The sequence below is a fragment of the Thamnophis sirtalis genome, unplaced genomic scaffold, assembly GCF_051295495.1.
Source record: "Thamnophis sirtalis isolate CommonGarterSnake01/CBP01778 unplaced genomic scaffold, rThaSir2_p1.2 scaffold_6, whole genome shotgun sequence".
Taxonomy (NCBI): Eukaryota; Metazoa; Chordata; class Lepidosauria; order Squamata; family Natricidae; genus Thamnophis; species Thamnophis sirtalis.
In genome coordinates, this window is record NW_028261386.1 from 128,388,311 (window position 1) to 128,405,522 (window position 17,212).

The following is a 17,212-nucleotide window of genomic DNA, read 5'->3' on the forward strand; positions in this document are numbered from 1 at the left end:
GAAGTGGGGTACAGACAAGAAATAAAAAAAGACGGAACATAACAATACATAATTTAAAAAACACACAACAGTCATACCATTCGAGGCGGGGGGCAACAGCTCTTTAGCCCCAGGCCTGTCGGAACAGCCAGGTTTTAAGGGCTTTGCGGAAGGCCTGGAGGGTGGTGAGGGTTCGAATCTCCACGGGGAGCTCGTTCCAGAGGGTCGGAGCAGCCACAGAGAAGGCTCTCCTCCGGGTAGTCGCCAGTCGGCATTGGCCGGCAGATGGAATTCGGAGGAGGCCTAATCTGTGGGATCTAATCGGTCTAGTGGAGGTAATTGGCAGCAGGCGGTCTCTCAAGTACCCAGGTCCAATACCATGAAGGGCTTTATAAGTGACGACTAGTGCCTTGAAGCGTATCCGAAGACCAATAGGCAGCCAGTGCAGCTCGCGGAGGATAGGTGTTACGTGGGTGAATCCAGGTGCACCCACGATTGCTCGCGCGGCTGCATTCTGGACAAGCTGAAGTCTCCGAATGCTCTTCAAGGGCTGCCCCATGTAGAGCACGTTGCAGTAGTCCAGTCTAGAGGTCACAAGGGCACGAGTGACTGTTGTGAGGGCCTCCCGGTTCAGGTAGGGACGCAACTGGTGCAATGGAGGTCCCCTAATCTACTTGAACCCTAACTTCCATCCTCTGCAGATACAGTATATTCAATTTTTCTGAACTGCCAATCTGAATGATTAATATGGCACATGGGAGATGATAAGGTGATAGTTTTTGTCTCTTTGCAGCCCAGAACAGCAATTTTAATTTTGCAGTTTTACTGGCTTCCTGTTAGGAAGCTAATTTGGTTGAAAAATATACTTGCCTTGATCATTTGCTTCCATTTTTGTTCCTCAAACACAAATGGTTCATTTTTCTCCCCATTTCCCACTCCATGTGCTAAAAATACTATATGATTCATGTTGATGGTATAACAAGCCACTCGATAAATTATTCTATACAGCCACACTATTACCTGATGTATTGTGTATAGATTATCAATTTGAACTGTACACATGTTTCACAAGCCTCTCCCGTGGTTCGGATATACAAACAAAATACAGAAATATGTAGATTGTAAGGATACTCCTATCTGTCAATTTAAATTTCTTTCTTTTTTTTCCATTCTTAATTTTATTCAGTCCTATTTCTGTTATCAGCTACTTGCTCCAAGGCATTTTTGTATCAGTTTCTCTCCATTTCTATCTGTCATTTTGATTTGTCTTAGTTTCTCATTGTTTGAGTCAAAATATATTTCATCCAATTTTGGCATCTATTGGAAAATGTAACACATTTTAGGCCATTTCTCCTTAAGTATGAATTTCTGCAAATGATTTTTCTTCTTGCGGTGAGTTTTTGTATATATCTATTTTTGCTATTATATTCATTTTTTTTTAAGCGTAGCATTCTCTTTATTTGTTCATTCTTAAACTGGAAAACTGCATTGGGAAACTCAGAAAATATATCTATCAAAATATCACATGATTGTTCCCCATCAAATGTGTAAAAAGTGTGGATCATGTAAGCTTATGTTCAAATGTAACTGAATAAAACTCCCTCCTCCCCATTCATGATAGTATGTTCATCATCTGAAATCAATTTTATTTGTGATTTTTTTTCCACCCATGATGCTTTTTTTCTATTGTTACTTGGGCTCATAACTCAAACTTAGGTTTGATTTATGAACCAGGAAACATATATACCGTATTTTTGCAAGGAAATAGTGGGTTTTTTATAATGTTTTCTATAATAAACCCTGTTTCCCTGAAAATAAGACCTCCCCAGATCATAAGCCCAATTGGATCTTTGAGTTCAGGTGCTAAAATAAGAACTTCCCAAAAATAAATCCTCCCTGAAAATATTGCAACACAGCAGCAGCCATGAGGTGACCATACTCGCCACCTCCCGCACCTCAAAAACCTCTCTGAAAATAAGACCCAGTGCTTATTTTAGGGGTCAAAAGAAAATAAGACTGTCTTATTTTGGGGGAAACACGGTAGTATTAAATTATTAGATTTATCTTAATAGCCAATTTCAAATAGTCCTCAACTTATGATCACAACTGAGCTCAAAATTTCTCTTCCTAAGAAAATCAGTTGTTAAATGAATTCTACCTGATTTTATGATGTTTCTTGCCACAGTTGTTAAATGAATCGCTGCAGTTGTTAAGTTAGTTATTAAGTGAATCTGGGTTCCCCAATGGCTTTGCTTATCAGAAGTCGCAAAAGTCACATGATCCGTCCAAAATTTGATCACATGACCATAAGAATGCTTCAATGGGTTTCAAACGTGAAAAGAGCCACAAGTAACGTTTTCAGTTTGAAAAAAAAAACCACCTTGATTGATCACCAAATCAATTGTGGTAAGTCAAGGATTACCTATATTACTTATATTACTAAAGTCAAATGGGATGGTTCCACCACAAAACCGCGGAGGACAAAATCGCGCTCGACGAAAGCGCACATTTGACGTCATCACAGCGCGACGAAAACATCGCGCTGTGATCGAAAAATGTAAAAATAAAGCGAAAACCTTACCCTAACCCCCCCAAACCTAACCCTAAACCTAACCCTTAACCTAACCCTAAATCTAACCCTAAACCTAACTGTTAACGTAACGCTAAACCTAACGCTAACCCTTAACCTAACGCTAAACGTAACCCTAACATTCTAAACCTAACCCTTAACCTAACCCTAACCCTAACCCTAACCCTAACCCTTACCTTTATGTGAGTCGGCTTGCTTTAATTTTAATTTTAATTTTATTTCAATTTTTAATTTTTTTCGTCGTGCTGTGATGACGTCAAATGCGCCCTTTCGTCGAGCGCGATTTTGTCCTCCGCGGTTTTGACTGGTCACGAAATGGGATGATCTGATTCCTGTAATTGCATTTTTTAAAAATCTGCAACAAACCTAAAGATTCTTCGGATCAATTTTCAGCATTGTTGAACCTTTTCGACTGGATTTGAATACCTTGTTTCTCACGCTTCTGGTTGCTTTTGCAAACGGAAAACTTATTGTGTCACAGCATAAAGAATTCATTTGCACTATCACATATTAAAGATGTGCACAATTCCAAAAGGATTTAGAAGAAATGCTTTGGAGTGTAGAACGTCTCCGCTATTCATTAAAGCAGCTTGACGTCTGCCAGGTTTCCATGGAAGCTTTGAAAAGGAAGGGGTCACATTAACTTTAATGAGAAGATTCCTTCAAGCAGTGGCATCTCTTTTCAGGGAGAACTAAAAAAGTTGGACTGCATTAAGAAATAGCTGAGACATATTACACTTTTGCTTCTGCAAGTCTTTCTAGGTAATCCTGGCCAGAAGCAACCCAGAAGATCTAGGTCTCATTTATTGTAAGATTGCATTAACAGAATTTTGCAAGCGTGAAAATATATTTTCTCCATGCAACCTTTTAGCCCAAGAAAATGGGCCCTTTTTGAGATGTTTGCCATGCCCTCATTCCACGTTAGAGCCGAGGTGGCGCAGTGGTTAAATGCAGCACTGCAGGCTACTTCAGCTGACTGCAGTTCTGCAGTTCGGCGGTTCAAATCTCACTGGCTCAGGGTTGACTCAGCCTTCCATCCTTCCGAGGTGGGTAAAATGAGGACCTGGATTGTTGTTGGGGGCAATAGGCTGACTCTGTAAACCGCTTAGAGAGGGCTGAAAGCCCTATGAAGCGGTATATAAGTCTTAACTGCTATTGCTATTGCTATTCCTTCTGCAGTTTTGCCCCATGTCTCCTATGGTCTTTTTCAATTACCATTACAATTTTTGTATGCATAAGGGCCACAGCTGTCCATCCTTCAAGGGTTGATGAGATCAAGAAACAGACCCAACATGTTTGTTTGGATTTATGCTGTACTTGTACAGGCTACAGTAATAGAATCTTGAAAGTCAGAGAAACCGGAAGCGTAATGGCGAGACCAGTTGGAAATTAGTGGGCTCTGTTGAGCCCCACGAAAAGCCAGCTGGAGAAACCAGCGTTGGAAGTTTTTCGGACTAGAACCATGTTGGAGGGATGGGGAAGATGAAGAGGCATCTCAGAAAACCAAGAGGAACTAGCAGTTCCTTGGTAGGTTGGAGAAAAGCTCTTTAAACTTTCAGCAGGGGCAGCAGCCATAACTAAATAGCAATAGCAATAGCAGTTAGACTTATATACCGCTTCATAGGGCTTTCTGCCCTCTCTAAGCAGTTTACAGAGTCAGCATATTGCCCCCAACAACAATCCGGGTCCTCATTTTACCCACCTCAGAAGGATGGAAGGCTGAGTCAACCCTGAGCCGGTGAGATTTGAACAGTTGAACTGCAGAACTGCAGTCAGCTGAAGTAGCCTGCAGTGCTGCATTTAACCACTGCGCCACCTCGGCTCTAAATGACCCCTACAAAGCTGGGGCATCCGGATTTACAGCTTTTTGTGCAGGTGTGGTGTTGGAATGGAGTGTTGAAACCAGGTGAGTGATTGGCCAACTCACAGGTAAAAAGAAAATCCAATTTCGATCTTGAAAATGGTTCCGGAGCTGAATTAGCAGCTAATTGGCATTTGGGGAATTTTACTGAAGAAAAGGAGGGAGCAGAGATTAAAACACTAAAGCCTCAGAAGATTTTGTCTGTTACAATTGTGAAGTGAAGACATTAAATAACAAAAAGGCAAGAACCCAAGGGGAAGTTCCCTTTCTCCTAATTTTATTTTATTTTTTGTGGGTTGAAAGCGATTTTGACAGCCATTGACAATCAGCTGTTGGGTTGTGTTTTGAATTGGAAGCCATCTTACCAGTGAGAAAAAAAGTACTACATCAGCTAGTGAAAGAGAAAAAAAAGTGAGAATGAAGTTGTGAAATGTGACCTTGGCTACAGGAAAAGATACTTTGAAACCGTGAGAAGCTTTAAGGAATATCTGTTTTTGCAACACTGTCTGGCTGCAACTGTTTATAGCTGTGGATGAGAAAAAAACCTTTAATTTGGACTCGACTGGACTAACGCTAAAATTGGACAATAGAATTTGGAAGACGCTACATTTGTAATTAAATGTGGTATAACCTAAATATTTAAAAGAGCCGAGGTGGCGCAGTGGTTAGGGTGCAGTACTGCAGGCAACTTCAGCTGACTGTTATCTGCAGTTCAGCGGTTCTAATCTCACCGGCTCAAGGTTGACTCAGCCTTCCATCCTTCCGAGGTGGGTGAAATGAGGACCCAGACTGTGGGGGCGATATGCTGACTCTGTAAACTGCTTAGAGAGGGCTGAAAGCCCTATGAAGCGGTATATGAGTCTAACTGCTATTGCTATTGCTAAAAATATGTTAAAATAGCTAAATTTGCCTCAGAATTTCAGATCATCAGTTAACTATTTAGGGATAAAGTGTCCATGTATAAGGATTTCCTTCCTATGAGCTTCCTGTGTGATAGACAATTTAAGCAGCTTTCTCCCTGAAAACAAAGAAGAGGTATAATCACCTGTTGCTATATAAGCACTTAAACTGACTTAAATCATGGATGAAGTAAGTTTTTCTGGGGATGCGAGCTTCAATGGCCACAGTTCAATGCCCACATCCATCACAATGCATATAAAGCATGTAAATAATTATTTGCATAGCAGCCTTATGCTACTCAGTAGGTCATGTTATAACTTTAGTGCAACTTAAATACCTTAAATAATTATAGACCTGCATTTCAAGACATAATTAATGGAACCATTTGCAAGGAAGCTAAGAATTAAACAACCTTCTCTGTTTTTCATTGTGTTGGACAGCTTCACGAAGGCAGTGAAACTGCTTTCACAAATCCATACACACATACACACACATAACGTACCCTTTTTCTCCATAATTAAGTTATTATCAATACTGCCCAGAGAACAAAGTTGTAATTATTTACATTCCCATTCTCAGCAGAGAACCAATTGCCATCAGCCTGGGAAAGTTCATTCTATTTTGTGGTAGATTGAAGAGGCTGATGGGAAGGGAATATGTTATTTGATACGTTTTGACATGCCTCAAAATGTAGCAAAGTATGTTTCTGATAGGAGTGATTATTTTTAATGGGGGAAAAAAACGATATTTGTGACATGAGTTTCGTAACAAATGTCAGGTTTAGTGAAGTGGAGTATAATTAACGTCAATGTCTTGGCATGTCAGCCATTAAGTAATTCTTTAAAAAGAAGAAATACTTCCTTTCCCTAAAAATATAATCAAACTTGCTAAAGCATCTAAGAAAGGGGGAACAGTGATGATGGTCCTTGATGCTTCATTTCTTCTCTGGTTCCATCCATCCTTGCGTTGAACATACATAGCAAAATCTTTACTAGGATAGTAGAATCACTCCGTCAGACCCCAGACAAGTTTTTTCTGAAGACCCTTTGTCTGTGTATATGTGTGCAGTTGATCCTTAGTTTACGACCTCTCATTGAGTGATTGTTCAAACTTGCAACAGCACTGAATGAGAGGGACTTAGGACCACTCCTCACAATTTCAGCTGTCACGGTGCAGTCTATGATTACAATCTGGGCACTTGGTTTGCAGTTATGACATTGCAGTAATCTATGGATTACTGCCGAGGTGGCGCAGTGGTTAAATGCAGCACTGCAGGCTACTGCAGCTGACCGCAGTTCTGCAATTCAGCTGCTCAAATCTCACCGGCTCAAGGTTGACTCAGCCTTCCATCCTTCCGAGGTGGGTAAAATGAGGAGCCGGATTATTGTTGGGGGTTCACCATCACTGGTGTAGAGTCTCCTGACATTTTACAACAAGAACCAATCTAGAATGGCATCGTAGTTGATAGATTCCTTAAACTGCATAATAAGACTCCCAATTTGGACCCATTTTACTTATTTTTACAGTTTAGAAGAACAAGCCTGGTGGTAACTACATATTCAAAATAAGCTATTCTTAATCACTGATTTTTGATTCTACTAAAATGACTGGTGGGCGAATATATATTCATTTATGTGTGTACAGTATGTCTATATGTGTATCAGAGGTGGGTTCCTACCAGTTCGAACCTATTCGGTAGAACCAGTTCGTCAAATCTACCGAACCGGTTAGAAGAGGTTCCACCAGTAGACCTGGAAAGCAGGCCACACCTACAGAAGAGGTTCCAAAAAATTTTGGTCCTTGGATATGATTATTCTACACTATCATGCTCATATTTATAAAACTCAGTGCCTCTGTGAAAGGTAAGGATGACTACTGCGTTTGTGGTGCAATCAGAACATTGCGTGTGTTGAAGTTGTTTTAACGCAAACCAAAGATGCCTTTTAAAAAACAAGATTGCATCATATTCTTATGCATGCCAGTGCTGTGTGTGAGGTAATTTAAGGTGGTACTAACAAGTGTCGTCGGCATCTTCATATCCGGTCACATGGGCGGCAAGCCACTCCCATCTGGTCACATGGGCAGTAAGCCACTCCCACAAAGGAGGCCACACCCACAGAGTAGGTTCGAACAATTTTTGAAACCCACCGCTGATGTGTATGTATATACCACTGCAGGATGTTTCTAGGAAGGAAGGAAGGAAGGAAGGAAGGAAGGAAGGAAGGAAGGAAGGAAGGAAGGAAGGAAGGAAGGAAGGAAGGAAGGAAGGAAGGAAGGAAGGAAGGAAGACTGTATTGAACAATAACAGCAATATAACTGTAGGCCCGTTTTTGTTCACTCTTTCCAGAAATTGAAAAGTTCCAGAGTTCTGATGAGAAAAAGGAGGATGAAGAGAAAAAATATCTTGATGTCATCAGCAATAAAAATATAAAGCTGTCAGAGAGAGTATTGATTCCCGTCAAACAATATCCAAAGGTATCGTAATAACAACATAATATATGATATATATTGCATTTTCTTGATAAATGGCTATAGTGATTGTTATAATTTGATGTCATGCTCCAAATGCTTCATCGGGAATTGAAACGTTTTTGCTCCTCTTGGTTGTTTTGAGTGAAATATGTGATCGCTTTTTTTCAAAATGGGTTTTGGAGAAAACCTGCTGGAAGGGGATGGACACAGGGAACGGCGGCGTCTATTTTGCATAAAGACAAATTTCATATTTGGAATGACCCACTTAAAGGATCACGTAAAAGATGATGAACAAACCTTCTACCTCAGATTTATTATCTTATTTATTAAACAAATTTATATAGCTATGGGTGACTCAGGTGGCTTACAAAATTTACAGGTCAAGGATAGATAAATGGATGACCAAACTAATATCCTAAATATCCAGCTTCCAACTTGATTCAAATCCACCTTAGCATCACTTTGTACGAATTGCAAATGTTCTTCCATGCAGAGTGCTTTTAATTTGTAATAAACTGGGGGATTCAGTTCCATTTGTCATGAATGCAGAATATCTTTTGTGGAAGATGCCTGCTAAGTCATTTGGAGGAGCCGAGGTGGCGCAGTGGTTAGAGTGCAGCACTGCAGACTACTTCAGCTGACTGCAGTTCTACAGTTCGGCTGTTCAAATCTCACCGGCTCAAGGTTGACTCAGCCTTCCATCCTTCCGAGGTGGGTAAAATGAGGACCCGGATTGTTGTTGGGGGCAATATGCTGACTCTGTAAACCGCTTAGAGAGGGCTGAAAGCCCTATGAAGCGGTATATAAGTCTAACTGCTATTGCTATTGCTATTTGCCCATTGATCATCAGTCTGCAACTTTGCCATTTTAATGTGGAGTATTAGGACGTGTTTTTTGTAGCTTGAAGTAATCCAACCTCACAGCGTTGTTAGGGAAAATAGGAGGAAGGTTGGGTATGTTTTCTGCCTTGAGTTATTTGACCCAATAATAAAGGTAGAATATAAGTAAATAAAATAAATACCCTTGGGAGGTTCTAGGAAATGGCTATTCTAAATATCTTCCTCTTTCCACGATTCAAGTCTGAACTATATTATCTGTTGTCTCACCCAGCCAGCCACCTAGGAGTAAGTTCCCTCTTTCCCGGGAGCCTGTAGTCCAGTGGTGAAATTCATTTTTTTTTACTACTGGTTCTGTCGGCATGGCTTGGTAGGCATAGCAGGGGAAGGATACTGCAAAATCTCCATTCCTTTCGCTCTAGGGCTAGCAAGAGGTGGTAATTTCTGCTTCTCCAAACTACTCAAAATTTCCGCTCCCGGTTCTCCAGAACCTGTCAGAACCTGCTGAATTTCACCCCTGCTGTAGTCCATCACATCACCCCTCCCTATATAGACACATTCTGTCACAGACTGTTTATTTTAAAAAACAGACTCATTCCAAATGAAGAAATGAAGCCATTGTTGCAAAGAAATTTCACATGTACTATATAATTGAAATCAGTTATATTTAACGGCTATTTCCTCCTTCCTAATATTCACCTTATGAAATCAATGGTTTTCTTCCTTTTTACACTGAAGTTAAAAATATTCACTGCAAAGGAATTCACCATGACTTTCTAGGACAATGTCCTTTCCCAAGCTCAAAGACAGCTTGATCTAGTGGTTAAGGCAGTAGGCTCAAAAATGGGGGACTGTGAGTTCCAGTCCCACCTTAGACATGAAAACCAGCTGGGTGACTTTCTCTTTCTCTCTCTCAACCCACCCCACCTAACAGGGCTGTTGTGAGAAAACAGAAGGAAGGAGCGTTGAATATGCCTTTGACCTATTTGCAAAAATAATAAAGGTGAAATACAAATAAATACAAATAGATTTACATAGTAAAGAACAAGGAGAGAGAGGTTTTAATTTTTTTAGATAAAGAAAAATTGCTCTCCCCATGTGATCTTATTATTTTTTACACAAATATTTGTTATTTGCTAAAGTCTGAATTTTAAACACATGAGCATAGGAATGCAGCAACAGTGGTAAGTGTGAGAAACAGTCATAAATCACTTTTTTCAGTGCTGTGTAACTTTAAATGGTCATAAAATGAACTGTTGTAAATTGAGGACTGCCTGTACATTCCGGACATCCCCCAAACATAGGTGGTATTCTGCCTGTTCATCCCAGTTTGGGCAAACCGGGAGCCATGCTCACCTGCCCAGATGGCATCACGGATGCTCTGCACATGCGCAGATGGTTCTGCGCATGCGCGGAAGCTACACATGCGCGCCCGCTCCCAGTTCCTAACCTGTAGCAAAGATAAGAGGATTTCATGCCTGCCCACAATGCTTCTTTGATACAAGCTGCACTTTATCAAATACCCCTAAAATTTTATAACACCTCCTTTCCTTCCCAAGATGAGTTCATATTTTGATAATTGCCACTAGTATCTTGCGATTCTCCAAAGTCATCTCTGTGGTTCTTGGCCCCAGAGGCAATGACTTATATCAACCTCAGTTAAGAATTGGCAGAGCAAGAAATTATTGAATTTGGAAAACTGGCACCCTAAAATTGGAGTGGTACAAAATTAATCTTTTCTCTCTCTCTCTCTAGAAAGGTATACTTTTTGTACTTTTATTTGCAACAATAATAAATGGGGGATACACATAAATAAAAATTCCGTCATATAGATTTGCGTGGCACGACAAAACCGCGCTACGCAAAATAGCGGAGATTAAATCGCATCACTAAAGCCGCGACGTCATCACTGCGCGTCATCACCGCTGCGACAACAGCGCGGCGACAGAAGGACGTTCTACATGCTTCGATCTTTGCCTCCAAAGGTAGCCCTCCTCCTCCAGCTAACAGTGGCAGCGGGCACGGGGCAAATTGCCCCGTGCCCACTGCCGCTGTCAGCTGGAGGAGGAGGGCTACCTTTGGAGGCAAAGAATGAAGCATGTAGAACGCCCTTCTGTCACCGCGCTGTTGTCGCGGCGGTAGAGTCGTTTTTTTCTTAGCGCTTCGGACGCCGTGGATTTGCCTCCACATTTATGTCGGCGCGGATAAGGGCATCGCGGTTTTGTGGTGGAACCACAGATTTGCATAGTAAAGAGCAAGGAGCGGGAGGCTTTATTATTATTTTTTAGATAAAGAAAAATTGTTCTCCTCGCGTGAGCTTTTTTTTTTTACACAAATATTTGTTCTACAGCAGTAATCAACCCCCCCCCCCAAATACAAACACACCATTTATTTCTAGTGTAATTCATCCTGCTGATTATTGACAGATGGTATGTAGCCTATTATTAGCCTAGATTACACTTTCCATTTTTCTTTTTTTTTAATCAACTCTAGCAATAAATTTCAATGAGTAAAAAATGTGAAAGAGAGAGAAAGGTGCATTGATTCCAATCTGTCATTTGTTTCCTGAATTCTGAATGTACTGTTGTGAAAGAATAATAATTAAAAAAAATGCATGGTTAGAGTACTATTTGTTAATGCCTTGTTGGGCTGTTTCATTAGTCCTCCACTGACTATATGAAGAATAGAGCTGTGAAAAGCCACATTGCTCTGATATCTGTTGGTTTAGCCATTGCCGCAAAATTAGGACTTATTAACCTTTTGGGCTATGGACCCTTTCGAGCAGGGGTCCTCAAACTAGCAATAGCAATAGCAGTTTAGACTTATATACTGCTTCAGAGGGCTTTCAGTAAACCTCTCTAAGCGGTTTACAGAGTCAGCATATCGCCCCCACAGTCTGGGTCCTCATTTCACCCACCTCGGAAGGATGGAAGGCTGAGTCAACCTTGAGCCGGTGAGATTAGAACCGCTGAACTGCAGATAACAGTCAGCTGAAGTGGCCTGCAGTACTGCACCCTAACCACTGCGCCACCTCGGCTCTCTGAAACAGGGAGGCCGATTTGAAACAGGGGGCCGATTCATGGTCCCTAAGACTGTTGGGGGGCTGGATCAGCTGGGTGGGCATGGCTAGGAGGTCATGTGACTGGGTGGGCATGGCCAATTTGCCATTTTCCCTTTGTCCTTTCTGTACTTACCCCTCTCCTCCTCACCTACCGGCCCTGGATCATATGGCTGTGAAAAAACATCCCGAAAGGCTGTTTTTAAAGCATTTTTAAAGGCTATTAAACCACTACTTTACAAGATGGCAGTTGCTTTCCAAGCCAGCAGTAACCCCTCCCCTACTCACCCACTGCCCTGGATCATGTGGCAAGATCACCAGTCAGTCAGCTGGCCCTCCCCCGCACCCTTCGGCAGCAACAGTGTGATCAAAAGTGCAGCTCAACCAGCGAAATAACTAACCAGAAATGCAGCTGGAGTGGATGCTTGCTGGAAGATAAAGCCGATGGTGAGGGCGGGGTGAAGGGCGAAATCGCGCCTTCAGCAGCGCGCCAACAGCGCGCCGACAAAAGCACGATTAGGTTAAGGTAAGGGTTAGGGTTAGGGTTAGTGTTAGGGTTAGGGTTAGGGTTAGGGTTAGGGTTAGGGTTAGGGTTAGGGTTAGGGTTAGGGTTAGGGTTAGGGTTAGGGTTAGGGTTAGGGTTAGGGTTAGGGTTAGGGTTAGGGTTAGGGTTAGGGTTAGGTTCAGGGTTAGGGTTAGGTTCAGGGTTAGGGTTAGGGTTAGGTTCAGGGTTAGGTTCAGGGTTAGGTTCAGGGTTAGGTTCAGGGTTAGGTTCAGGTTTAGGTTCAGGTTTAGGTTTAGGTTTAGGTTTAGGTTTAGGTTTAGGTTTAGGGTTAGGGTTAGGGTTAGGGTTAGGGTTAGGGTTAGGGTTAGGGTTAGGGTTAGGGTTAGGGTTAGGGTTAGGGTTAGGTTCAGGGTTAGGTTTAGGGTTAGGGTTAGGGTTAGGTTCAGGGTTAGGTTTAGGGTTAGGGTTATTACCTTTTTTTCACGTTGTTTGTTGATGGTGTGCTTTTGGCGGCGCGCTGTTGTGGGCTCGATTTTGACATCGCGGTTATCTCGCCGCGGTTTTGTCAGCACGCTTTTGTCGTCCGCGCATTTGTCGGTGAACCGGAGAGCTATAACCTTTCTCTGTTCCTCAGTTTCAAATGTTTAATTCGATGCACAGTTACAATAATCCGTCAGCCACCATGCACAAGTAATATAAACAGTGTAGTCCGGGGCTTGTTATCAGTTTCCTAGGAGCAATTGACCCAGGGTCATTGATCTGCTGCAAGAATACTTGTTGTTTACAAGTAGAAGGATGCTATTACAAAGGCATGTAAGTTTAGCAAAGAAAGGCTGTACATAACGATCGTGTGTCCTTACAGGAATGCAACACAGGGAAAATTCTAACTACTAGCACGCTACTCCTCGACCTATGACCTCAATGGAGCCGAACATTTTGTTGCTAAGTGAGAAATTTGTTAAGGGAATCTTGCTTTGCCATACTTGTTAAAGTGAATCACTGCAGTTGTTAAGATAGTAACACAGTTGTTAAGTGAATCTGGCTTCCCCATTCACTTTGCTTGTCAGAAGGTTGCAAAAGGTGATCACATGAATCTGGGTTACCCTGCAACCTTCATAAATACACAATATTGCCAAAAGTATTCACTCACCTGCCTTTACTCGCCTATGAACGTACTGTGAGTGACATCCCATTCCTAATCCATAGGGTTCAATATGACGTCGGTCCACCTTTTGCAGCTATAATAGCTTCAACTCTTCTGGCAAGGCTGTCCACAAGGTTTAGAGTGTGTTTATGGGGATTTTTGACCATTCTTCCAGAAGCAAATGTGTGAGGTCATACACTGATGTTGGATGAGTTTACGTGGCCTACCACTTCGTGGCTGAGTTGCTGCCATTCCCAAACACTTCCACGTTCTTATAATACAGCGGACAGTTGACTGTGGAATATTTAAGAGCGAGGAAATTTCACAACTGGATTTGTTGCAGAGGTGGCATCCTTTCACAGTTCCACGCTAGAGTTCCTGAGAGCGACCCATTCTTTCACAAATGTTTGTAAAAGCAGTCTGCATGCCTAGGTACTTGATTTTATACACCTGTGGCCATGGAAGTGATTGGAACACCTGATTCTGATTATTTGGATGAGTGAGCGAATACTTTTGGCAATATAGTGTATGAGCCAGCTGGTAAAGTCTGAATTTTAATTTTAATGACCATAGGAATACAGCAATGGTTGTAAGTGTGAGAAACAGTCATAAGTAACTTTTTTCAGTGCTGTGTAACTTTGAATTGTCATTAAATGAACTGTTGAAGAATTGAGGACTACCTGTACATACTGTACACCCCACAATCAGAGGTGGTATTCTGCCAATTTGCCCAAATTCGGGCGAACCGGTAGCGGCGGCGGTGGGAGGCTCTACTCACCTGCCCAGACAGCATCATGGACGCTCCTGATGTGTTGCAGAAGCAACACACATGACCAATGCGTGCGCTCGCGCTCCCGGTTCCAAACCGGTAGTGAAGATAAGAGGATTTCACGCCTTATCTTCCTAAGATGAGTTCATATTTTGATGACTGCCACTAGTATCCTTCAATTCTCCAAGGTCATCTTCATGGTTCTTGGCTCCAGATGGCAATTACCTTTATCAATCACAGCTAAGAATTGGCAGAGTAAAAAATTATTGAATTTGCAAAATTGGCACCCTAAAATTGGGGTGGTATGAAGTTAATCTTTTCTCTCTCTAGAAAGGTATACTTTTTGTACTTTTAGGTGGATGCCAAAATAGTTTGGGCATGAAAGGTAGACTGGGGATGTTTTATTGCTAATGGAGGAAATGGGATATTTGCCATCACTGATGCTGGCTCCAGATTTTTGGGCCTCCAAAGAGGGTAATTATGGTGGTCCAGTGAGAGATATCCCACTTTTAGAGATACTTTATTGAAATCTTCTATGTGTGTGCTTTTTGTTTTTGAGTAGATAAAGAGAGGCTAAATGAATGAAAATATATATATATATTTTCCACTAAATGAATTAATCTGCTCATATAGTGTATGCTGTGTTTCAATTAAGTATTATTTACATAAATGGGCTTTTAAATTAACTAGACACGCAAAATGCAAATTAGTTAATACTTTTGTTCATTTGAGCTGCAGTACAAAATTAGCTGTAATTATATATTGGCTGGGAGAAAAAGAAATGGATCCTATATTGGGCAAACTCTGCAGTTCAATTAATCAGCTGAATGTAACGCTTCGTTTAATTTGAAAAAATATAATCACAACCATAGAAATATACATGGACCTTTTTAGGCAATTTATTATTCTGAAACTTATATAAATATTAACCTCATTTATCTGAATTGATCATTATTTTGATATGTGACAAATATGCTGAAGACACTCAACTGAATTGGAAGAATAATTTTGAAATACTACAATGAACTTTGACTACTAAAGGGTATATTTTGGAGTACAATCAAATAAAGACACTGAATCAGACAATCTGAATAGATAGAGCAGAGTCCTGACCATACAGAAGAAGCAACAGATAATCATCATATTCACTGCCTGGATATTTCTTTATGAATATGAATGGCATCCAGGAATTCCATGTAAAGAGACCAGGATAGGGATGTGTGGCACAGGGACTCCACAAAGCTGACTCCACCCTGGCCTAAAAGCTGAAGAAGAGGGAAATTTTTATAACTACTCCCCCCCCCCCAAAAGCATTGCAGAGGAACATGGGTCCAACCTGGCCAAGTTGAAGACCCTGGCAACATTTCAAAATTGCAATGGCGGAAAGATAGAATGAAGGTCGATAACACTTGAAAAAAAAATCCATTATGGGATTGGATTCTACATTTATACTGTTTTGCAAATCAGTATCCCAGATGATGATGATGATGATGATGATGATGATGATGATGATGATGATGATATCCATTCAGTCGTGTCTGACTCGTGGATATTCTATGAGCCATGTCTCTCCACGTCTTCTGATCTTACGCTTCTTCTTTGAGTCTTTCTATGCTCTCCTCTGGCTGGTCTCAGTTTTGATGGTGTCCATCCTATGTGTTCTTTGATGGCCTGGTTTCACTTAATTTTTCCCAACATAATTGCTTTTTCCAGTGAATTTGGATTGGATTGGATTTATTACATTTATATGCCGCACTTTTCCCCGAAGGGGACTCAGGGCGGCTCACAATTCAAGTCAGGGAAAGGGGGTACAGACAGGGGATAAAAAAGATGAACATAACAATACACAATTTAAAAGCACACAACAGCCATACCATTCGAGGAGGGGGGCAAAAGCTCTTTAGCCCCAGGCCTGTCGGAACAGCCAGGTTTTAAGGGCTTTGCGGAAGGCCTGGAGGGTGGTGAGGGTTCAAATCTCCACGGGGAGCTCGTTCCAGAGGGTCGGAGCAGCCACAGAGAAGGCTCTCCTCCGGGTAGTCGCCAGTCGGCATTGGCCGGTGGATGGAATTCGTAGGAGGCCTAATCTGTGGGATCTAATCGGTTTATTGGAGGTAATTGACAGCAGGCGGTCTCTCAAGTACCCAGGTCCAATACCATGAAGGGCTTTATAAGTGACGACTAGCGCCTTGAAGCGTATCCGAAGATCAATAGGCAGCCAGTGCAGCTCGCGGAGGATAGGTGTTACGTGGGTTTGCCTGCACGACATGTCCAAAATAAGTGAAGTGTCATTTTGTGATTTCCCCTTCTAGCGACATGTCTGTTTAGTGTCCCAGATACTATGCTTTAAAGGACTCCTAGCATTTTCAAACCCTAATGGGCAGAGAGTCTTTTAAAAGGGACCTGGAGAGTAAAAATATTATTAGCTCTTATTAGCCAAGTTGATTTAAAAATGGTCTCTGAAAATGAGTGTGTCTATAGGGGTTGTACTAAAAATCATTTTAACCAGAAATTATTTAACCAGATAATATTAGGTTTCGATTCTTAGAGGAACCAAACTGGTCTGTAGTTATAAATTAGCATTCCTGATGCATCCCAGAATTGCAAGGCTAGCTCCTATAAACTTGGATTGAACTCTAGTTTCTAAAGTGTTAAACTTTGTAAAAACTACAGATCCAAACACCATAAATAAATGTTAGCAAGAAACATCTTGTAAGTTTAGGAAATAAAATGTGCTCAAAGGGATACATTTCAAAAGAGCTACAGTGAACACCAGTAGCCCGGTAAGACAAATAGGTTTTCCAAAATAAGCTTTGAATTGTACCCCAAGATATTTATAAATACATATTTACTCTACTGGGTGACCAATAATTTGTCTGTATTTGTTCCACCTTCAACTGAGCAATAGCACTAATCTGCCAATCACCACTTTTATATTATTTCTAAAAAGCAAGAAATGATAGTACTGTCATTTTATTGTTTTGTTTTATTGTTTTATTATTTTATACTTTATATTTAAAGATGTTTGTCTGTGTGCACATATGTGTGTAACTGAAACACCTATTGTATGCATATTTTATTTTCTGGCACTAAGACCCTGG

General features: G+C 41.3%; 1 protein-coding gene across 10 annotated transcripts in view; it reads left to right on the top strand.

The window, feature by feature from the left end:
• KHDRBS2 (KH RNA binding domain containing, signal transduction associated 2) overlaps positions 1 to 17,212 on the top strand; it is a 466,489-nt gene that overhangs the window by 68,422 nt on the left and 380,855 nt on the right. For all 10 annotated transcript variants that reach the window (XR_015697109.1, XR_015697103.1, XR_015697106.1 and 7 more), the window contains exon 2: positions 7,678 to 7,805. Coding sequence is in view for 2 of the 10 variants with exons in the window: in XM_087718932.1 (XP_087575058.1) it covers positions 7,678 to 7,805 (128 nt within the window). In the remaining 8 variants the exon portion in view is untranslated. The remainder of the gene's footprint in view (positions 1 to 7,677; positions 7,806 to 17,212) is intronic.